Source organism: Cyanistes caeruleus, chromosome 1 (assembly GCF_971803275.1).
Source record: "Cyanistes caeruleus chromosome 1, bCyaCae1.hap1.1, whole genome shotgun sequence".
NCBI classification, from domain to species: Eukaryota; Metazoa; Chordata; class Aves; order Passeriformes; family Paridae; genus Cyanistes; species Cyanistes caeruleus.
The window spans coordinates 36,794,182-36,818,453 of NC_141701.1; the positions used below are offsets into that span (position 1 = coordinate 36,794,182).

General features: G+C 34.1%; 1 protein-coding gene across 10 annotated transcripts in view; it reads left to right on the forward strand.

The window, feature by feature from the left end:
• Positions 1-24,272, forward strand: part of ASPH (aspartate beta-hydroxylase) — a 112,972-nt gene that overhangs the window by 37,081 nt on the left and 51,619 nt on the right. For 5 of the 10 annotated variants that reach the window (XM_086887015.1, XM_086887045.1, XM_086887052.1 and 2 more), the window contains 11 exons: positions 1,661-1,744; positions 3,239-3,313; positions 3,797-3,958; positions 5,578-5,637; positions 7,151-7,207; positions 7,727-7,771; positions 8,550-8,585; positions 11,820-11,858; positions 13,156-13,197; positions 14,576-14,629; positions 15,584-15,628. In XM_086887015.1, coding sequence (XP_086743141.1) covers positions 1,661-1,744; positions 3,239-3,313; positions 3,797-3,958; positions 5,578-5,637; positions 7,151-7,207; positions 7,727-7,771; positions 8,550-8,585; positions 11,820-11,858; positions 13,156-13,197; positions 14,576-14,629; positions 15,584-15,628 — 699 coding nt within the window. The remainder of the gene's footprint in view (positions 1-1,660; positions 1,745-3,238; positions 3,314-3,796; positions 3,959-5,577; positions 5,638-7,150; positions 7,208-7,726; positions 7,772-8,549; positions 8,586-11,819; positions 11,859-13,155; positions 13,198-14,575; positions 14,630-15,583; positions 15,629-24,272) is intronic. The other 5 variants (XM_086887024.1, XM_086887049.1, XM_023920996.2 and 2 more) reach the window with 3 other exon arrangements.

The following is a 24,272-nucleotide window of genomic DNA, read 5'->3' on the forward strand; positions in this document are numbered from 1 at the left end:
GAAGTAATTTCTTACTCTTGTAGTCATTAATATTCCTACAGGAAAAAATTAATTTCTTAATAATATCTTTTGATATTCTAGATGGGTAGTTTTTTAATGACAGAAGAAAACTGGCCAAAAACTATGTGTAAATTTGGCATTTTTCTTCTAGCTTCTTGTTTTGACTCCAAAGTGGTGGGCTCTTAGTAATACTACTTTTGGATACAGCCTAACTACCTATGTTCAAATAATTTAAATTTAAATAATATAAAAAAATAGATTTAATTCTGTTATTCTGTAACCATTACTTGAAATAAATACATGTTTTTCTCACAATACATAAAATATCTCTCTAGTCTACACAAATTTGGTTTGAGACAAACTAGTCCAATTTGCATTGAGATATGTTTGACTCTAATAGAAATGTAGTAATTATTTTTTTTTTAGTTGTACTTACTTGAAATATAATATTTATCTACTTAAGAATTGCTTTTACAAGATTGCTAGTACTACAGGAGTGTTCATTTTAGTTATGCTTTCTTACATACTATCTTTTCTATTGATTTCCATGTATACAGCTGTTGAAGAACTAGTTTGCTTTGGGCAGTGGCTTGTGTTGTGAAGAGAGTCTTACCTTAATTGACCTTGGATGTAGGATTATAGGCAAATGCCATTTGGAAGGGACTTTGGGAGATCCTTATTTCAACATCCTACTCAAAACAGGGTCGTTTCAGAGGAATGACCAGGTTGCTCTGGCCATTTTTCAGTGTGGTCTTTCAAACCTCCTAGGATGGGAATGCTTAGCTGCTCTGTGCAGTCTTTTCCACCAATTTCACTGCCCTCGTAGGGGTGGAGGGTTGTCGGTTTTGTGTGAGTTTTTCTTATATCCAGTCTGAATCTTTTGTATTAGCTTGTATGAGTTCTTGCTTGAACTCTCCTAAAGGAGAGTTGAGAGGAAAATTAGCCTAATACCAACATATTCTTGAGCATATTGTGCCTTAAGATATGACATAATCTGTCACTGTTGAATGTATATCTCCTGCCATGATGATGGTAATGACATTTATTGATTGCGTTCTTTTCATTGTGTTTTGATCTAGAAGGATACTGTGATATAGATAGTCAGGATCTTAGTAGTAAAATTCCATCACTCATGCTTTTTATATAGTCATTTAGTTGTCAAAACAGACTAATCTTAATCAGGTCTTCTAAGATGTAACACATGAATTTAAAATAACTCTTCTTATTCTGTGTACCTTTTCATAAAGTTCAAATGAGTTCTTCATAGAACCCATATAATTGATCATGTGAAACCCTTTTTACCCAAATTGAAAACAGAGAGAAAAAATTGCTGCCTATTTTTTTACTGGATGCTGAATAGATGTTGAGAATACCATAGTCATTTGTTCAGTTACTTTGAAATAAAGGCAAGTGCTTAAATTTCTGTCCCTTTTTACCTCCTCATTGTATGTTTGTCTTCCAAACATCTTTGTTTACTACCTAAGTACACTTTAGTTTGTATATATATCACTGTATATTATGACAGCCCTGTAATTGTGAATGTTCAAATGCATTTTTGGAGAGTGTAACATCAGTTAATTTAATTAAAAGAACTTTCTTGTTTTATAAGTGAATCAGTTCAAAAAGGGCATAAAGTTAACTTTATAACTGAAAAATGCAGGCCTTAAAGAAAGATCTGTCCCAGCACAGCCAACATCACCAGAATCTGAGGAGTCTGTCCAGCCTGCTGAAAATGTCGAGTCAGGTAAGACCTTTTGTGAATTATAGGTGAAACACAAGACATGATGCTTCATTTGAATTATAATTCAGTGTCATTAGCATGCAAACTCACTCATAGATTTTGTGTTGCTTATCTACTGAAGTTTATTAAGCAGGGATCACGGTTTATAACTTTATATAACTTCACTGACCATGAAAAGTGAAAAATTTCATGGTTACCATTGTAGCTCTATCACATCAGAATAACTTTCTGATGATGTATTGTTGTGGTTTAGATTAATTTCCAACTGTATATCCAACCAGAATAACAGCAGATTCTTCACCTTAGAAAATGAACAAAACCCTCTCAACAGCCAATTTAATAAGATAATAAAGTACTCACTTTTTCACTAAAACTACTAGTATATAATAAATACAATAAATACTGTTGTAAATCCTACTGTTAAAAAATAATGTAAACATTTTTAAAGTCCTATACTTTTAGTTAGGATGTATTAGAATTAAGAGGGATTCAAGAAAAAATGTTTTATGTGTCACATTTCACATATGTGATTTGCATTAGTGTTATTCAGAGAGTTTTTTTTCTTGTTTATTGAAGAGGCTTATCCTATGTGATGTTTATGTGAACCTAATACATAAACATACAAATACAGAGCATATGGCCAGTGGAATCTATGGAATATGGATTTTGTTTTAAAAGACTTGCACTACTTTTCTTAGATATCATTCATAAAATATATCAATATATTTCCTGGTTGGGTGGGTTTTGTATGTGTGTGGTTTTTGTGGGACCATTTTTCATAACTGGTACCATTTTGAATCCATATTTGAAAATGCAGCTGTTATCTGGTTTACAGGGGTTTTTTTGTCAGATGTGTCATTGTAGGGTTTCCTCAATGTTAATTTAAGGACATTTATATGAAGATAATACTTCATACAAATTCCTATTGTGTCCTGGGCTGGTGTGTTAGATGGCAATCACTTGTTCATTAAACCCGTTTGTGATTTCTCCTGGCAATTTGTAGTGGAGCAAGACCTTGATATTGTAATGTTAATATCTATTTTTCCTTGTTTATGAAGTCGACAGAACCCTACTTCTGCAGGTCATATTTTGTTGTCAAATATGACTTGCTAGTGCTGCAGCTTAAATTGTAGGAAAATAATGGATGAAAGTGTTAGTAAATTAATTCCTTAGAAGGGAGTTCATGGTTTGAATAGTTACCTGAAGCTGTTACTACCCCTAGAAAAAATATATATGCAAAAACGAGGTGTGGATAAATTCATCTTCAGATGGACAAATCTGATGTGATTGTTGCAATACTTTCTATATTAGAGAGTAAGCAAGACAAAATTGTTTTTCTAATTGCATGAATTGCAGAGGTTCACCAGGTCAGTCTCTAGGGAACTTTGTGAAAGGGATTAAGAACATTATGGAGCCTACTAAAAGCTGCAAGCCTTGAGTTAATCTTTAGATTTTGCCTTTTTCACTTACCTTCACTGCAATTTATAATCCTTTTAGTGCACAAGATGGCTGACATAGAAGTGGAAGAGGAAATTCAATCTGTTCTTCATGAAGCTCTCCATTCCCAACCTGGTAATGCATTAACATTTAAAAATCACTGAAGAGTTTATAAATACTGCCATAGGTTAAATGAATCTCAGAGTCTGATTTTGGTATGCATTTAAAGTACTTTTGCCTGCACAAAACGTTCATCAGCTCATTTGTCATTTTCAAGAAAATTCAGGAAGTTTGGTCACCAAATCATAAAACTGTGTCTTCTTATCCAGACTTGTTTGGCAGTAATAGCTCAAATCAGTCCTTTAACTAAAGCTTCCTCAGAACACTGTGTAGAAGGCAAGAGTGGACAGAGCAGAGTTGGCCTTTACTGTGAGCAAAGAAGGTCCTGGCGAGTTGGGTCTGTAATAATGGACTGTGCAGATAAGTTTTCTGTCACTCCCCATTCCCTTTGGAGACTAGCTGGAAAACACAAAGGGGCTGTACTGAGGGCTGAATATTTGCAGGTAATAGAATATACCAAAGAAAATTTATTCACTAACAATCTGCATTATTGATTAGGAGAGAGACATGAAGATGTAGATGAAAGTGTAAATGACCAGTGGCAAGTAAAGGAAGAAATACGTGATGAAACTTTAGAAGTTCCTGCAACAGATGACATGCTCAGAGAACTTGAGAATGAAATTCCAGAAGCATATGAGACACCAGACTCAGTTCAGAAAGGTATCTGAATAACTAAATACAGTTAAAAATAAATTTACAAAAGAAAACCTAACCCAGATAAATGAAAATATGTCTCATTAAAACCTGGCCTTGTGATTACTACTTAAAATATAGCCTTAGCAAGTGTGAACAACAGCTTTATTTAGCAAATAAAGATATTTTAAGTCAAAATGAGCCCATTTTGATGCTATTTTAATGCTATCTGTTTTGAAACTCAGGTAACCATATATTATTAATTATTACTCTACTGGCTTAACAAAATTAATCTGTGCTCCAAATATGTATGTCTCTCCCCAGTAGAGGCATGAATATAATCATACAGAGCGGTTTTGGTTGAAAGGGGCTTTAAGGATCACCTAGTTCTAGCCCTTCTGCCATGAAGGACCAAATTATTCAAACTCCCATCTAACCTGGCCTTGAACACACCTGGCATTCACAGCTTCTCTGGGCAACATGATCCAGTGCTTCATCACCCTCCTAGTGAAGAATTTTTACTTTATATCCAATCTAAACCTGCCCCCTTTTGGCTTAAAGCCAAAACCTGTTTCTTATCACTACATGCCCTTGTAAAAAGTCCCTTTTCAGCTTCTTTTTTCCCTTAAGGTACGGAAAGGCTGCAATTAGGTCACCCTAGAGCGTTTTTTTCTCCAGGCTGAACCCCAGTTCTCAGCCTTTTCTCACACCTCTGGAGAGCTGTTCCATGTCCAGTCTTTCATCTACCAGCACCCCCAAGTGCTTCTTGGTGTGGCTGCTCTCAATCTGTTCATTCCCCATCAGTAAAACCTGTATGGAGTATGCTTCTGAACCTTTTGGTTTATTAAACTTAATTTTAAAGTTCATTGACACAGTTTTTTCTATACTTTATTCTCATTCTTCTTTCATTCAAATATAGCTCCCTAAGAGCATTAACTATATTTAAGTCCTGCAGAGATACAGACATCATATAAAGAAGATGCTCATATCTTGTCACCTTGGGTCATTGAATGATGAAAATTGTAGTCAAAATATTAAAGCACAGGCATATGATCTAAATCCAGCTAGGGAGAAATTTTTCTGGATGTTTTTTATTTGTACTGCTGAAAATTTTACTTTTAATACCTCTTGATACCTTTTGATTAGATGCACGTTATTGATGTCATCTAAAAGTTTTGGTTGCTGGAAGTGCACTGAGATTCCTTCTTCACAACCAAAGTAACTCTTCAGTCTGGCTCTATTATACCTTCTCATCTCTGTGTCTTACTCATCCAAAGCACAAGTCAAAGTAGGAGACTAGAAGAGAAATTCAAATTCCATTTACTTTAAATTTTTGCAATTAAGAAGGCAAAATGAATACATTCTTGTTTCCTCCAATTTATTCAGAAATTTCTGTGGAGAGCTCTTTCTTTGTGGAAATGTGTATAGAGTTTGTTCATATATACACATTGTCAATATTATATATAAATAAAATAGTAACTTTTTTTTCAGTCTATATATACATATCCTGCTACCATTAGGAGAAACTTGCTTAGAATTTCAACTTAGAAATATTACTGTTCTTACATAATATCTATTAGAGGGTTTGTGGTATTGTTTGTTGATTTAAAAATGTTAAAGTTTATGCAAATGTATTTGTTTCTCAGATGCTGATTCTATGGTGGATGATGTTGGAGCAGTGGAGTCTGAATCATATGAAATTCCAGGTATCTTTTTGTTTTTCCATACTCAGTAATAATGGTTTTCTGCCTTAATATAACAAATTATATTAAAAAGAAAAATGGAAAATGTTAGTCTGGTTTAGAAATATATAATTTTGAATTTGTGTTTTCTTTTCTCTCAATAACTAGTTGTTATTGTCTTGGAGAATTTTACTTTGGGATGACTGTATCATACTAGCTATTGAAAATCTTTATTACAAATAATAGGTGACAGGTATGGACAATTTTCTTTTGTTGGTGCAAAAACTTTTTATTTACTATGTGTTTCTGGCTGTTGTGTATGATTGGGGACTGGGTAGGCAAGTGATCTGTGTACAGTCTAAAAAAGTGAGAATGAGATTTATTGCTTACATTGTCTTCATACAGTCTATAATACTAAGGTTCTTCTAGACTATATTTTTCTTGGCTTAGGAACATCCAGTTTTTTGTACCTTTCCTTCAGGACTGTTTGTTTCTTCGTGGCTGGCTCTGCTACCAGAGAGTGAGTCAACACCAAGGATGTAATTCTGAACTATCCTTATTCTGTCTTTCTGCATATCTTAGTTCATCTTGAAATCTTTTTGAAATTTGGCTTGGACTAATCTGGTTACATTATAGTCATCTTCATGTTAGGCTTGATATCGTGTACAATGGCATTAGTTCATCTTTCCCATTATGAAGAAGCATTAAGTGGATCTTGCAGGTTCCCTACTGTCTGATAAGTATTTTCTTCAGGATTTTAACAGCATTTCTTTACAGTATGGACAGTCTCTTGCATTTACCTTAGACTTCTGTTTGTACTAGGCTTCTTATGTTTGACTCAGTGTTAGCTCTAGACTTAGCAGTTGTATTTGGTATCACAGATGTGACAGAAAAATGGTTTTATTTGTTTGATACAGCTATAACTGTTTATTCTCAACTGTGTGTGGGATTACTGGTTTAGAATCCAATCTAGTACAATTCCAAAGTGAAAGGATAAATTCTCTTCGGTACAGCATTTTCTCAGATGTGTCATAGTGAGTATATTGACAACATTGAAAAGAATTGTAGTTAGAGAGGAAAATAATCCCTAAATTTAGCTAGGTAATGAAAGGAAGCAAATTGCTCTAAATCTGACATGCCAGAAGTAAAGTACATATTTTGCAAGATCAGTTTCTGGTTCATATCTTGTCTTCCATCACCAAGTGAGCCTCCTGCACATTAGTAGCAATTTTGAAGATAGATGATGTTTGCATTTTTTATTCATATTAAAACAAATATTTGAAAATATTGATGGAGATTAATGGCTCTCGTTGGTCTAGTTTTCCTACAGAGTATAGCAGAAGAGGGAGTGGCCTAACACCTTCCATTAGATTGCCATGTGTCAAATTGCAAGTGTCAGTTGATAAAGTTTTTGTTTTTCAGTTTTCAGCTAAGGAGATGCATTTAGCCATTGACAGACTCATCATGGATACAAGTTAAATAAACATATTTTATATTTTTATTTCAAGATATTTATTTGTTCATGCTTAATTTGCAGCCTTAGATGATTATGTTCCAGATTTGGAAGAGAGAATAAGTGATCCAGACACTCCAGGTTCGTAAATTGTCATTACTCCAAATGATAATATAATCACACTTTTTGAAATATGCTACAAAATGATGTGTCATATTGACTGTTTCTTCACAGTTTTATTTTCAAACAGTTTTTAGGTAGTTTCAAGTAGGCCCAACTTTTAGGCCACTATGTTACCATTACATTTGTGACCATAACATTCCATGAATGCAATCTAAAAATACTTACATAAATTATTTTGTTCTATCAGGAGTTTTCCAGTCTAATCAATGGATTGATTATTCAATACCTATTTATCTTCTTAACTTTAAGCCTAGCTACAAATATGTGTAAATTTATTGTACTCTGTGTGTTACGGTGTAGTTCCTGGATGTGGTTTATAATTCAGTTGTCACTTTCAAATACAGTATTGTAGTTTTAAGTCAGTATAATTCTTTCACTTTTGAGCTAAATATGTGACCTTTTTAAGCTCTCTTATGTTATTTAGCTGTTGCATGAAAATTCAATTGGAATAAAAAATATTAAATATTTCTATTTAAGGTGACTCTGAGGTAATGCCAGAAGATGCTGTGGAACATTACGCAGGTACAAGCCAAAGTCTTCTTTCTTTTTGTTGAAGTTTCATTGAATTTTAGCACCAACCAAGACAAGTCAAATACACAAAAAAACACCCCCAAACAAATAAAACAAACCACAACAACACAACACCCAAGACTTTAGAGCTTCTAGGTAGTATTTTTTCAGAATGTAAATTGAAAATGTAGACATAATAACTTCCTAAGGAAATGATGCTAAAACCTACATGAGTACTAGTTCTCTGTAATGTCAGCCAAATGGGCAGAATAATATTTTGAGGGTTGAATTTCTAGAATGGATATTGGTATTTTAAATCGTATAGAAGTGTTTCTGTGGATAAAAAAGAACTTAAATACGCTAGAGATGTTGCAGTTAGTGTGATATCAAGAAGAAAGTAGTATTTCTAAGTTTTTTAAGAAGGAAGTAAGCTATAACAAGTAGATGCTAAAATTACAATGTAGAAGTTAGCTGTATATAGAGATGATTTATAAATAGCTCAGAATCAAAATATTTATAAATATTTATGCACTGCATAAGAAGCCTGCTGATATTGCTTTCTTTTTTAAGTCTATCTTTTGATGCCAGAAGATCAGTCAGTTCTTCTCACAGGATCTTTTGGAAATCTTCACTTTTGCACTCTTATTAATTTTATTACAGTATGAATTACTATAGTTTCACTTTTTTTTTTTAATCTTAATAAACTTGACACTGTATTGTATTATTTGTTTGTCTTTATTGTCTTAAAATTCCACTAATTTTCATGGTCATTTTCTTTTTCTTTAAACAGAGGATAGAGTGCATGAAGATTATAGTGAAGACCAAGGTATGACAACTGCTATATTTAGTGAAATTAGAGTATCAAAATCTTTTGTTAATATGCAAGTGGAATTACTTTGTTTTAAAATTTCCTATGCTGCCATATTACTTTGCAAGTTCTCAGCTAAGGTTTTGGCTTGTTGTCTATTCAAACTCCCTGTGTTTGTAATCAGCCAATCAATCAATCTTTTAACACTGATCCCTGTGTAGACTATGCGTACTCATTATATTCCCACACTGATCCTCTTTGCATACTTTTTGCATATGTGTTATAGGAACATTGAAAGCTTTGCCAGGCCTTTTTCCATGTGAAACCCTGACCAGGTCAGATGTAGTTTATTGCATCTGTTTAGCTCAGTATCACCTTTTCATATTGTCAGCCGCTACCAGTTATTTGGGAATTGCCCTGTTTCAGTTTGATTTGGTTGATGATTTGCTAATGATTGCTAAGACCAAATCAAAAAGTAAATGAGAAGAATGGTAGTCTTGAAACAAAGGTGTGTTGTTGTCATTCCTGCTGTGATATCCTTCTGGAGACTACCACACTTCAGAATGGTTAAACATATCTTTAAGGCACTCTTGTTTATTTCTCATGTTTATGTAACCTGAGCAAAGGACAGGGTTCTTAACCCTGTTAAGTTTAAGAAAATGGTTGCAAAATATTTGCAACAGAAAACCTTGAGGTTCATTATTTGTTTTTGGCAGGTAAATTTCAACATCCTTCTTTGGGATAGAAGTCAAAATTCCTTTGAAAGACTCTCAGTGGCCCAAAGGTGTACTTAGTCCTTAGCCTGTGTCTTTCTCAGTTTGCAGAAAATATTTATTTGCCTCAGTTGTGGTGCCCTCAACAAAATGTCTCAGCAGTAATAGGATAGAAAAGCAAGAGACTAGTTTTTTTCACAGGGCTTATTTTTTACTTGCCTTTCAAGGAGATAATTATTTTATGATCAGTTCCTAATCAAGAATCACTTCTCTTGCTTCTCACACCTTGATGTGAAGAAGTGCAACTTCTAATCTTTACTTTTCATACTCTTTCATATGTAGTGGTAGCATGAACAAAAAATGCTTCTATGCTGTTGTGAAGAGACATCTACATCTGCTTTTTTACTAAGTTGATTAGGGAGGTTACAAAGTAAATTGCATCAGCTTTTTTTTAAATCGGTTCCAAAAGCATTTCATATTCTGCAGTCTCTTCTGGCACCTCAGCACAATAACAGTGAATCACTGTATTCTGTGACTCATTCACTTACTTCAGGAAGCAGTGGTTTTGTGTGCAGTTGCCTTTCTGTACTGCAATGAGAGTTTTAAATAATATCAGATAAATCACCATACTCTTTCTTTATTCTTACCAGTCCCATGATTAGTATGATAAGGAGAATAGGAAGTTCAATTATTTTTCTCAAAAGGAAATTCTAAGGTAGCATGTGACTGTCAAAAAAAATATTATTCTTGTCTATTAAATTGCAAGGCTTCTTTATGTAGTAAATTATTCCCACAGTTCAACATAATCCATGGAAAACTGCTTTCCTCTTGATAAAATGTGACTTTTCACAACATAATTTTACCTTTCTTTCAAGTTCCACCTTGAAGGCATTCTGGTTGTGAGAGAAAGCACAATGCATCCTTTGTATTTTTTAGAGGAACTTCGTTTCAGAGCTCCAGCTTGGAGGAGTGTAGAGGAAGAAGACCAGAGGCTGCCTTTCTGTCACACACCATTTTTATCTTCTCAGTTCAGTCTGAGTTCAGTCCATGGAGTTTCAGGGCATGTTCATGGGCTAAACACCATTTTAGCAGTTGTACCTGGTTTTCATTCTTTTTGTCTCTAGGCCCATCTTTCTTGTGCCTTTTGACATGATTTTGGTTGGATTGAAGCTGAAACAGATGTACTTTGTTTTTGAAGAAGCGCAATTTTGGCTTTGTTTTTCTAGAGTCTAAAAAATGGTTGGAAATCATTTCTCATGAATGTAAAGCCTGTGGTTTTGACATGGGCTCCAAAACTACAAGAATATTCACATTAAAGCCTTCATATGCAATTGTCTGTGAAATCAACAGAAGTATAGGGTTTGAGTTAATTCATCTTACCCATTTCTATCATGTGTTTCTGCTCTTCTGGCAAGACCTTCTGGTGAAATCTTTTCTCCAATCCTGGTGCTTTCTAGAGTTCTGAAATCTAAAGACAGTTCAAGATGATTGCTGGCCAGAGCAAGTCCAATTTCTTTTGTGACTCTTGCTTTGTGAGGCTTGGCTCTTAATTAAGATTAGGAACTGCTCTAATAGGATTGCTGTAATCACATCACTGAAGTTATTGCTAGTGCTAAAAATTCTTCAGTGGAAGTAAGTGCCCACAGTAAAGTGTGTAAATGATTGATTACAGAACTTGGAATACAGGAACTCAGTTATTTTACATAACTTCCAGTTTTATGAAGGGTTTCCTACAGTTTGTAGCCATGAAAGGAGAGAAAGAAAGCCAGTTTGAGATTTTCATTAGAAATAAAGAGTTCTGGATGTTTTTTTAAGGATATTCTATAAGAATTCTTCTTCGTAGGAGTGTGGGGAAAGCCACACAACCATTAGTATATAAGATAGAACAATATCTTAAATAATGCAACAATAATATCAAGGTGGTTGTTTTTGATTTTGTTTCTTAATGTTACGTAAATAATCTTTTTCAGATGAGGATTAGTACCTGTTAGATAATGAAATTATCCAAAACACTGAATGAACTTTGAACTTTTTTAGTCTGAAGTTCACAGTAAGTGCATATTGAAAATTCAGACAATGGATAGCATTTTGTCTATTTTCGGACATTATCTAAAATTAAATAATTAATATTCTTGACCTATTTCTTTCAAATTGCAAAAATTAGACTGACTGTGCAAAGATTAAGAAAGTAGGAGAATTATAACAACTGTACAGAAGGAAAGATTTGTTGTCATTGTTTTCAACACTTCATCTGTGTGGCAGAAAGTCTTGAAATTTCAGCAATGTATACACGTATGGTTTGTTGTTTTTTTTTAGTATAGAATTTCTACTTTAAGTTCCAGAAAGGATTCATATATGTATATATATATATATGTAGATAGATAGATAGATAGATATATTCAGGCTCCCAAACTAGGGGAAGTTATTTTTAAAGGCCTTTGCTTTTGTCATTAAAGAAATTAACTTTATGCTTAACCAAATCTTTAGAATACTTTGTGTATATCAACCACCCAGGAACCTTATTTTTCTTTCCTTTCAGAACCAAAACATGAAAAGCAGACTGAGGCTCAATACACAGGTATATACCTCTATATATATACATAAAAAATATTTTAGGCAAATTAGTATAAAGATAATAAGCTTAATCTTGCTGTTTATAAATAGTGAAGTACATAATCTGTGACCTTCAGTCATTGCTGACTGACATTGCCAGTTATGGCAAAGGTTCATTACAGTCTGTATTGTTATGAAGTTAGATTTTTAACTGAGAAACTTTGTTGTAGTATGCCACCCTTGAGGATTCATCTTTAAGGTCTCAGGTGACACAGTGGAGTGTCTGAGGCTTTTGATGGACAGCTGAACCACAGTAGCTCATCACAGACACTGCTTCTAGTAGTGTGTTCTGCTCATAACCTTGCAATGAATGTGTAAGATCATTCAAAATGTACAGGCTGTCAGTTCTAGCTCTGCTTTGATGCAGACTTCTTTCTGGTGCATTTGTCTAATTAGTAGGAGCAATTACATACTCTTTGCAGTATTGTCTCTGGGTTCTGTATGCTTTGTCTTGAAATGCCAGCTCTTTTGAGAGTCATCTCAGGCAGCTGACTGAAAAAAAGCCACAATCATTTAGTTTAGAAGGAAGTCAGGAAGTTCTCTAATATAAATAAATTGTAAGTATGTGTTTTGTCACCTTTGCTATCACAATCTCAAGAGCGCAATTTAAAAAGTGCTAAATTAAGAGTAAACAAAATGAAATAATTTTTTTCTGTAGAATCCATAATTTAAGTTGTAGAATTTCTTTGTGCTTCAAGAAGGAAAGTAGGACTCACAAATGAATTGCATGTTTATCCAAATAAAAGGACTTTTAAAGTTCATAGGTATGCATGTTTTTAGGTTGGTTTTCACTATGTCTAGCAGATAGAGTTGATGCTGCAAAAGATGAAAGTGGGAGTACTTCAATGTATATAGCAAGATTAAAAAATGGTTTTAACATTCCAGTTATTGTGTAATAATCCAAACAGCAATTGTTGAAAAGGTACAATTTTGAAATAACTAACTGATGAATAGAAGAACTATTTAGTGGAACAGGAAAGAATATTTAAGACATATTTTTTTCTCCTGTAAATCTTCAAAGTGTCTATTAATAGCAGGTAAACATGTCTATGTGCTAGCTGTGTTCTTTTGTGTGATGTGTAAGTTCCATCACTTGAGGGCTTGATTTCATTATTGGTCTGAACTGAATGTTTTCTTATTTGTTGAGGACCTTCCAAAGTGGGTGAATGAAGCCACAGGGACAGGTATATATACACTTGAAAAACAGATGTTTAAAAAAAAAAAGCAAGCTGATTATAAACTTTTTCCTTTTATACTTATAGGGGAAATTAATGAAGATTTTGATATTGCTAAAGACCTGTCAGGTATGAACTTTTATAGTCTGTAAAACCTTTTTTCTTCCATTTATATTTATTAATGTAATTAAAAAACAAAGGAAAAACACAGCAGATAATAGAATCATGGAGCAGTTTGGGTTAGGAGGGATATTAAAGATCATCCTGCCATATATAGGGACATCTTTTTCTTAGTGTTCTCAAAGCTCTGTCTAGCCTGACTTCAAGCAGTTCTAGGGATGGAACACTACTGCTCTGGGAAACCTGTTTCAGTGCCTAACCACACTCATCATAAAGTTTCTTTCCAGTCTCTATCTCCTCTCTTTCATTTTAAAATCCTTTGTCCCGTTTCTACAGACATGAGTAAAAAAAGTCTCTATCAGTTTTTCAAGATCCCTTATTGAAAGGCTGCAATAAGGTCTCACTTGGAGTCTTCTTTTGTCCAGGCTGAACAATCCCAGTCTGTCAGCCTGCCTTCCTAGGAGAGGTGCTCTAGACCTCTGATCACCTTCAGGGACCTTATCTGAATCTGTTCTGACAGGTTCATGTCTCTCTTGTTCTAAAAACTCTGCAGCTGGATGCAGCACTCCGTGGGGGCTCTGATGAGAGGCTTCTCTTTAGATGCAGCCACGAATGCAGTTGGCCTTCTGGGCTGGGAGTGCACACTTTTGGCCCATGTCCAGTGTTTTATCCACCACAATATCCACATCATGCTCCACAGGGATGTTCTCAATCCCTTCTTCCACAATGTTTGTTGCTATTGGAGGTTTCCCTGACCCTGGTGCAGGACCTTGTACCTGGCCTTGTTGAACTTCATGACGTTCTTATGAAGTGCTTATTCCATTGCTCAAACTGGAGTTCTGTGGTAATTCCACATTGCTACTCAGAAAGGGTACATTGTAAATTTTTGTTTGCTGTATTGTTCTTGAAGAATTTTAAATGAGTAATGTATTAAATGTAATTTAAAAATCTGCTTGAAGTTAAAAATTCTGTTAAAGAAGTTTTTCTCAAACATGATGTTGACTAAGTCAGCTAGAACAGTGATCTAAGCAGTTTAGCCTGAGCACTGTGTGGTAGGATTTGATGCTATATTTATTTAGGTTTTCTATTTGAAAAATGCATTTTTGTATGAATAAAAGTGATAACATACATTGTTTCACTCAAACAACAATTGTAGCTAAAATCATTTCGGTGTGTGCAGTAGAAGTCCTACTTTTGGTAACTAAACCTTTGGATGTGAAATGCATTTAATACCCTTTTTCTTACTCTTCAGTTAACCAAACTTGTTAGTTTATAATTTAAGTTTTCCTTTTTGTTTTTGATACTAATTCAGTTGTGTGGCTGCTGAAAATAAAAACAAAATTATGAATGTAATGTGAATAATTTTTAATACTTCTTTTCTGTCTAGAAGTAGAAAGTAAGCAAACAGAAGATGATGTGGTCATTGAACCAGAGGAATCAGGTTTGTATATTGTGTTTTCCACGCATTTGCTACTTTAAAAAATTAATAATTGGAAATGATAAATATTATGGAATAGAATTCTATGCTGCAATAAAAATATATTCATGATTTTTTCTGCAGCTGTTTTCTTTCAAGGACAAATATATCTGTGTTTTTGGGCTTCTTAATGACATATTTAATATCTTAGAAAGCAGTCTTCAGTTTTAAAAGTTGAGAGTGCTCCCAGTTCAGAAAAACTTAGATTGATAAAAATGACTGCATTTGGTTATATGATGGAACTGAAAATTTCTTTTCCATGATCTGTTTCCCACCAGTCAGTAAGAAGTGCATACTCAGGAAAGAGGGTATGTTAAGGAATGAAGTGGAATGTCCCCTATGCTTTGAGCTCTTTATGGGCGCTTCCCAAATCAGAGAATGTATTTCCCTTCTTCAATTCTTCCTATTAGCTATTGTGAAGTTTCTTTCTGGTGAGCCTGACTCCTTCCAAGCATGTGTACAGGCTTCAGTCTATTAGCAGTAGTAGCACTAGGTGATGTGTGACATGTCTAATTTAAACACATATATAGAAATAAAAGTAATTGAATTTTGAAGTCAAGTATTTCACAGTTACAGCTGGAAACATAATAGGTATATATAGATGTTTTCTAAGCCCATGTTGTAGTAGCATGTGGAACTGGGATGTGTGCTTTGCATAGTGTAGTTGGAGAAGTTTGAAGTATCATTTCTGAAACTGTGTGATCCTACAATATACTCACTGGCCTACTTAAGTATGGATCTTTCTCTTGGAAAGATTCAGCTGAGGAAGTTTGCATCCCACTTCTGAAAAAGTAGTATTACAGAGCAATCTTAATATGTCACTGTTTGGAATGTAAGTGGGGAAAAAAAACCAAACACTTTTTGTAATTTTCTGGGCAGTAGTCCAATTTGAATTATATTTATATTTTTTATTTACAGAAAAACCTGTTAAAGCTGAAGATTATTCAAATGATGTTCAAGTAGGTAAGTCAATCCTGGGTGCTTGTTTTTTTTTTCCTTAAAATGAAGCTATAGCTACACTGAAATGAGTAGTCAAATTACTTTGTGAAGGGATATCATTATTGTCAAAGTTGCTTCTTGGTTTAGAAGCAATATTTTTTCTGTTGTACTTGATAAATGCCAATGGTAGTTACTGGGTTATATGAAAACATTACTAATAAACTGAGTGGTTTTAATTCAAAACTTATTTTTTAATGATTTCAGATAGAGCTGAATACCTTTGAAAGGGAAATACGAATATTTCAGGTTTCAATATGTGTGTACTTCCTCTCCAGAGCAAATGTCATGGACAATGATAGTGTTACTTCTCTGTGTGTCAGTCGTATCTATTGGAATCTGACTGTGGCAGATTCTTTGGGCACTGATCTGAAAACAGGGACTGTTTTGTCATGCCATCACATTTTTCTTGGCATAACTGTTTTTAAGAACAAGAGCACTTGCAGTTCTTCCATCTGTTGCCTGACAGTAGTAGACATGAATTTTACCAAAACCATTTTTAGCATAGTTAAGTGGCTTCTAAATTAAAGAACTGCATATTGTTACATTTCTTGGAGTTAAGTATTAGAAGTTGCTAGTTTGTTTGTTATACCAAACTAATTGCGTGGAGTGGATCACAGAGTTATATCTCAGGGCAGCACATCAGAGAAGCTGCAATTTAAGACCTCTAACAGCTGTGTTTTTGTTTTGTGCTGATTAGCCTGACCCCCTTTCTGGGTTAGTTGATCTTTGTACTATGCAGAAGCTCTTGCAAGATGTAATGCCCAGAGAGCTCTGGGCTGTTGGTTTGTTATGTTTTCCTTACGGTATTTACATTTGGTTCTTAGTCATGCCAAAAGTAGCCAGAGAAATAAAGAAAACACAGGAGGCCTTTTGTGGTTGTCCAGGACAGATTGGAGGCATGGTGTAGCTCATGTTTGAGTTTGTATGCGGAACTTTAGCTGAGGAGGTTTGAAATGCTCATTTTGGTGCATAACTGTGTTGTCTGTGGGGTCTTTCCACCCTGTTTATCACAACAGCCATGTGGTGTGTTGAAAAGTTTGAAGCCTTACCTATTAACTAATAGATGCATTATCTGAAAGTGTTTTGTTTCATAATGAATATGAAATATTCTTAACCAAAGCTTATAATCAGTGTAGGAACAAACAGTAGTTGTCTTTGACAACATGGGCAAGAAGTTCAGCAAAGGTAGTCTTCACTCTGTTATGCATTAAGTTGGAATGGGAGAAGAGGAAAAGATATTTCCTCTCAGAAAAGATTACTGTTTAAAGTTAAAGTAACAAAAAGGCCCTTACAGAGCTATTACAAAATTTCAAGAGTAGATAATTCCACTACACAATGTCAGTTGAGGATAATGAGATGATTTTTTGACTTGCAGATGCTATTTTAAAATTAAATTCAGAATAGAAGTGCCAACTTGGAATCTTGGGGTATTGGACCATATTTCTATCAGTTTTTGCATTGCAGTTTATGGCTAAATCTTGCAGCTGTAAATTATTTTTTCTACCTTCACCAAAGAAAAAAAAAGAAAAATCTTAGGTGTTTTATATAGCAGTGATGGATTGATGGATTTCAAAATATGCCATTTTGAATCATAGCATCTTTTAGATTGGAAAAGACCCTTAGAGTCAAGTCCAGCTATAGTACTAACACTGGCAAGTCCACCAGTAAACCATGTCCCCAGGTGTTGTATCTACACATCTTTCAAATACCTCCAGGCTGGGGACTCCACCTCTTCCTTGGGTAGCCTGTTCCAATGCTTGACCACCCTTCTGGGGAAGAAATTTTTCCTCACACCCAATCTAAACCTCTCTTGGTACAACTCAGTGCTGCTTTCTCAAACTACTTGGCAGAAGAGACTGACCCTCACCTGGCTACAGCCTTTCAGATATTTATGGAGAGCAGTAAGGTTCCTCCCGAGCCTCCTTAACTCCAGGCTAAACAATCCCAACTCCCTCAGCTGCTCTCATGATACCTGTGCCTCAGCCCCAGCTCTGTCTCTGGACGCACACCAGCAGCTCAGTGTCCTTCTTGCAGTGAGGGGCCCAAAACTGAACACAGGATTCGAGCCACCAGTGCCAGGTGGATTTTTTGCAGATAATTGCAGATGTATTTGCAAATAAGACGGTGTAATTGAATCTAGTTATCCACTCTTGTTATATTGTGATACTAAGTTGCTATTTTCAAACAGCGCTAGAATGAGAACTATCTTGTTCTACTTTGAAATTGTATGTATTTCTGAATAAATCTTTTAGATTTATTCTTTTTTTACCTGTAGTTGTTTTCAAAATAAGTGCAACACACCATTTAAATCACAAAATTACCTTGACATCTATCCTGGCTTAGCTTTTGGAAACACATAATAGCAGCAGCACTAGAAGGAATGAATTATTTTCTTCTTCCCTTCATAGGGAAAAAGGGAGACAATCAATCAAAATGTGTTTTAAAGACAGTTATTAAAGACACAAGTAATTATTAGATGTTCATGATCCTTAGTTTAGGAAGTGGAAAATGAAAATAATTAGATCAGCACAAGATCTGAGCACCGCACTAACTTAAGAATCCTTATAATTTGTGTAGTTATGTGGAAACCAATCTGAAGGCAGAAGAACCAGTATTTATAACTTCTTCTAAAAATCTCACTGTTTCAGCACATGAAGTAAAATTCAAATAGCATCTTAGAAAACTGACAAAAGAAACATACGACATAAATTACTGATAATGAATAAAAAATTATTAAATTATTAATTCTTCCTGCTATTAAGTATATTTACCTGTCTTTATTTTTAATGTGAATATTGCAGTCTGAAGGCAAGATTACTCTCAAATTTTCCTCTCAGATTATGATGTTCATGTTTCCTGGTTTGTTTTTTATTTTTTTATATATTTTCTTTGTGATGGAGGGTTTTGTTGTCAGGAGTCTTTGTTATTTGTTCATGATTTTATTTCATCAGTTGTTCAAAGCTAATATTTTGCATTCTTTAGGCATAACAAACATAACTTCAGACAGTTTAAAAGAAATTCAGAAATGTCACTATGTATATCATATTCTTAGATAGTTTAAATTCATGCAACTGCATTTGAAGCATGGTGGCACCAGTTTGTATCAGGTTTGGAGCAGCTGTTTGGTTTTTATCTAAAACATAGTAACTTAGTTTTTTTGTAAAGAAAACAGAACATGGCTCAGTGATTGAATTTAGCTGTGATGAACATTCTCACATTACAAGGGAAGGCACTGGGTGTGGGATTTGAATATGCTGGAGTGCAAGTCAAAAGTTTTTTGCTGACTTCAGGTCATATCACAATAAAGTTCTTTCTAGTCAAGTGCATCTTTAGGTATCTGTAAATACTATTTTCCAGTTCTCAGAGTTTACTTCCAAAATTATTGCCAGTATTTTTCAGATATAGGATACTTTAATTGCAGTTATAATCTGCACTTTTATAAGCTAATGGACTTTATAAACTAATGGTTTGATAAACTAGCTTGAAATATTACTGATTCAGGTTTTCTGGCTAATCCTGCTTTACACTGGCACATAAATTGCAGTGGTTGTGATAGAGTGGTACTTGGACATATTTTAGAGAGGCATTGCAGGTTTAGGGAATACCGTTACTCTCTGTATTTGGATTTTGAGCCCTCTCTCTGTGTTTAGATTTAAAATAACTACAAGTTGTTCCACTCTTCCCCTTCACCTTTTATCCTTGACATTTTTATAACTCTCCATTTATTTTACCAACTGCTGAAATCCCTTATGTGTAGAGAAGTTTCCACTTAGACCCTTCACCCTTCCTTATTCCCTGGCTCCTCTTTTCTGGTTGTCTTTGACTTCAATATATAAAACCCAAAATCAAACCAACATAAAAAACCAAAACCTAAATGTTTAAGTGGATTTGTGGCATGGCCTAGATATCCTTTACAAAGTAAATAAAGTGCCATATGTTAATAAAAAATTTACTGCCTAGAAAAATATTTTGAAGTTTGTTTCCCACTTTATACAGCAACTTTGTGTAGATTTACTAAGGTAGCTCTTAGAAATCAGAGCTTTTTCATATGGACTAGTCTGATACAAAGTTGCATTTTTTAACATTTAAGATTTTTTTTGTTGTTGTTTTAGAGGAAGTTGTGTTTTGGTTGGTCCTCTAATATAGATTTCCCCTTATTTTTTCAGATACTTAAAGCTTCAAAAGAAAAGTCCCTACATCAGGAGGACCAGTCCTAACCATACGCTACAAAAGGGGAGCAGATGGTTGTAATAGACCTTATGATGTAATTACCAAGCAGTTCAGGGTTTGGGGAATGAACACTAAGATGTTGTAAATGGGTTTTAGCCAACTGTCATTTTAGTAAGCATTTTTAACACTTGGATGTTTAGTTTACATTCCTGTCTGATATTTTCTTCCCTTGGTCAAATTTAGTGAATTCATTATTTTTCTTCTGTGTTTGTGACAGAGTTACAACTTAGAGCTGCATTTCATGTACTGTTTAAGCAATTGTTAATATTCTATTTATAACATAGCAGCAAGTACATTTTTTTTTCAGATTTTAATATATATCTTTTGTTGTGGATTCATACAGTATGTACAGAGCAGTTTGGTCAAATGAAACATACGATGTTATGAATTTCAAAATGTTTCATAACTGCTGATATAGCATACAGCCTAATTGCATTTTATTAAAAAATACTAATCAGGCACACACTATGCTGTGAAGTTTGACTTACTGACTTATATGTCTTTGCACTGATGTTATGTCAACAGTTAACTACATGAATTTCAGGTGATTTTTAAATACCCTAACAAGGAATAAAATGTGTGTTTAATTCACACTAGTGAAAGGCCAAATTACAATATTATAGTTTTCAAAAACTCTTTAGGTCTGAATTAGCACTTATTATTTATGCTCATCTGATTTTTCAAATGTCTAGAGACTAGATGCTAGCCTGACAGGGAGTCAGTGGAGATTGCAACTAGACTGGCTGGAATCAGGTTTAATTCAGTAATATTATTCCATTTTGGTTTGCCTACCAATATAATGATCTCAGAGCTGGCTTTAATAAGCTTTATATTCAGTAAACTATTTTAAAAGTAAAATTTGTATGAACACTTGATTTGCAAATTTTATTTTAAAAAAATGCTTTGGAAATTCAACCTTAAGAAAAATACAATGTCAAAATTTAAGACCTACAGTTATGAATGCTCTTAAAAATGGTACATCTGAAATTTAGGTACTGTGAGTGATTTAGAATTTTAATATAACAGGTGTGCTTTCTTACCTGTTCTGTGCTGCTGTTCCACAATTATGAAGACATATTTTATTCTTTAATATTTTGCATGTGTTCCTTTTTGGCTCAGGAATAATTGCTGTGATTTGAGGAATTTGCCAAGCCTGTTATAAGAGCTTAGGAGAAATAAAGATAAATTTATAAAAAGAAAAATCAATTTGGTAACCCTAACAGTTGGTTGCCTTTTGGTTTACAGAGAGACTTTCAATTTCTGTAAAACTGTTTTGAGGTCAGGGTTTTAGATGCTTATATTTGTAGTGAAAGGGGCATCATATATGCTTGCCCTTTTTTGGGTTTGGGATGTCAGTAAGACTCCATGTGAGTATTACATCTGATCGACAAATACAGATGTCCCAAAGTGATTTCTTTAGATTTTTCAGGAAAGCAATAATACTCTTAGACTGTGATGTGTTTTGGGATGGGATGTTCTAGTAAAATTACTTGTGATTGTGAATTGCAGAGCAATAATTTTTACAAAGCCATATTTTGTGAGGAATCATGGGAATTATTTTAGAATGGTGAATGGAGGACTTTTTATATAACAGTGGCAGCCTATTTGTAGAATTCTGGGACTGTGAGAGTATATTATGCTGTGATTGAATTTTAAGTATTTTGTAACTGGGTATGTGATTTTACGTGCTTCATGTTTACAAAAATATGCCAAGCTGAGCAAGGTCAAGTGGACTATTAAAAATATGTATATTTAATCCATTTTAATGTTTGGCTGCAATAAAACACAGAAGAATATCTTTGTCTTTCTAGTGTCATTATTTATTCCCAAATGTATTAGATATTAGCTGTAGGGATAAATATTTGACTTGGCCACTAATTAATATTATTTTTTTAATTGTGAATTTGAGTATTAGAAATATATTTGAAAGTATAGTTTACAAGAAGGAAGCAGCAAGTAAAATAATTTTATCTCTGGCTGCTGTTATGTGAAGAAAATGGGCAGTACGCTAAGGTCTGTGTCTTGTATAATTGTGTTGTGATTGTCCTTTTGGAGTATTAAGATTCTGCAACCAGTTAGGCCAGTATTTTTTTTCAAGAAACATCATTTCTGTTTGTAATTTATAATGGATGAGATAGCACTTCTTAACAAACACAAATGTCTGGGGAAAATGATATATCTGCTTTGCATGCAGAATATGGTTATGGTCCATAGTTTAAATAAGGAATCTAGTAAGGTCCATGAACTTCTGTGAAAGCAAAAATCTCCCTTGGCCTTTTCAGTTTTAAAACACCTCCATAGCTTTAATGATCTGGTATTGCTGAATAGTAGATTAAGAAAAAGATTACATTTTCTTTATATTTTCACATTGCTACATAGCCTCTTGTTATATGTCAGTGAATCTGTGAAATCTTGGATTCACTTGCTTTGTTGCTTTTTTTGGAAATCACAGGAAGAAATACCAGTAAGCAAGGAGTAGAATACTAAAGTTGTATTTTAATACTGCCAATTTACTACAACTTAAGTGACTTTCTAACATTCTCTGTAATTAAAAAGGTACCATATAATGACACTTCTTTCTAAGAAGAAAATGGCTAAGATCTGATATAGGAAAGATACTGAAAAATGTAATGATTTTACTGAACATCATTTGTAATTTTATGTGTTTTTAGAAATTACATATCTGTAAATAAGTTGTATTGTGCATTTATAGTGTTGACTGAGATTCATGTAAAGTCTACAAGGTCTGAAACACATTTTTAATTGTGAGTTGTGTCATTCTCATATGCCATCAAATATTTAGTTGTATTGTAATATGAAAAATAAATTTATTCTTCCTGGTAGAAACCTTCTTGAGAATCCCTGGTGCATTCATTATATAGTGATAGCAGTCCTAGCCTATAGAGATTAGCTAAAGCTGTTTTGTCAGTGATTTTCATCTTCAATTATTTTGCTGGAAATTAAGACATTGAGTAAAGGATGGGAGTGGTTTGAAGAACAAAGATTTGTTTGTTTGTTTGCTTGAGCTACACTTGGTTGTGGTTGATGAAAAAGTAGTCTCAAGATTTATTAACATGTCCCTGTCTTTGAGAGAGCATATTTTTAGGCCTTAGTCAGAAATAGCATAATTAAAACCTTTTGCACCATTGAAATATGCTAGGGATCAGTGTGAAAGGAACAAAGCAATATGTGCTGAATATGATGCTGAAGTGAATTCTTAGCTAAGTGTGAATTCTTAGTTTCAGAGCTAACAAGATCAAGTTGTGATGAATTTCAAAAGCAGCTACCTAGAAGGAGAAGTGGGAGTGTTTAAAGATCACTGGAGAGGCTTTGGTGAAGTGAATGGCAACTGATTTAGTTGCCATTTAGAATGTTTAGTGTACAGGCTGAAAATAGTCTGAGAGTTTGGAGAACTGATCGTAGTACATAAGTAGGTGTAGAGAGCTGTAGGTTATATGTTGCATGAGTCTCAGGAATACAGAAATGTGAAGCCAGACAATAAATGGGAGATAGGAGCAGGCTTTAGAGTGAGGAGGTCATACATTGTTCTTCCTGTGACGGCAAAGAAGTTGCAGAAGTAACATGAACGTCTGAGATGTGTGGAGGCAGGTTATCCAGTGACCTAGAATGAAGTAGAGAGGAGAGGCCAGGTGAGAATCTCAAGTGTTGCTGATAAAAGAGAGGATACATGGAAAATGGGGGCTGACTAGCATGATGTATTATGGTAATGGGAGGTGGTAATAATAGAAATATGAGTATATAAACTGGTTTGTGTGAAAACTGTAAAACTAAACTATTATTTAATCTGGGACTGAATCATTGCTCCTTTTAATGGAGTGTTTTGGATGACATACGACCATTTTATTGATTGTGTGGTATGTGCAAAAAAAATACAGAAGCCAGGGTTTTAGAAAATACTGCACAATGCTTTTATTAATATACTGCTACAGTAATAATTGTCCCTAGTATGTAATTGACTCTATAGATCTTTTGTCATTTCGTACAATTTAATTCACAGTCTAGATCTCATGATGTAATTGAAGAGGTGAATGACTTTCAGTGTGATCATATTTATTTAATTCACCATATAATCAAGTTAATGCTCATTCTGCCTTGTACTGAATATAAATTAGAGTTATAGTGTCCATACATTCCGGAATAGCAGTTGTCAGCCAGTAGTAAAGGGTGAAATTAGAGTGTTAAAAAATTTGGTTTCATCTGTGTGCATATTCCAGTTTCTTCATGAAAGACTGCAGTATTTTCCTGCATTTTTAAATGTCATAGTCACACTATAATGCTTCTGAGCAGTCAGTTTAAAAAACAGTGAAGACTGAGTATTCAGACAATCTCTAAATTACTTAGAAATTAAAGTAAATGG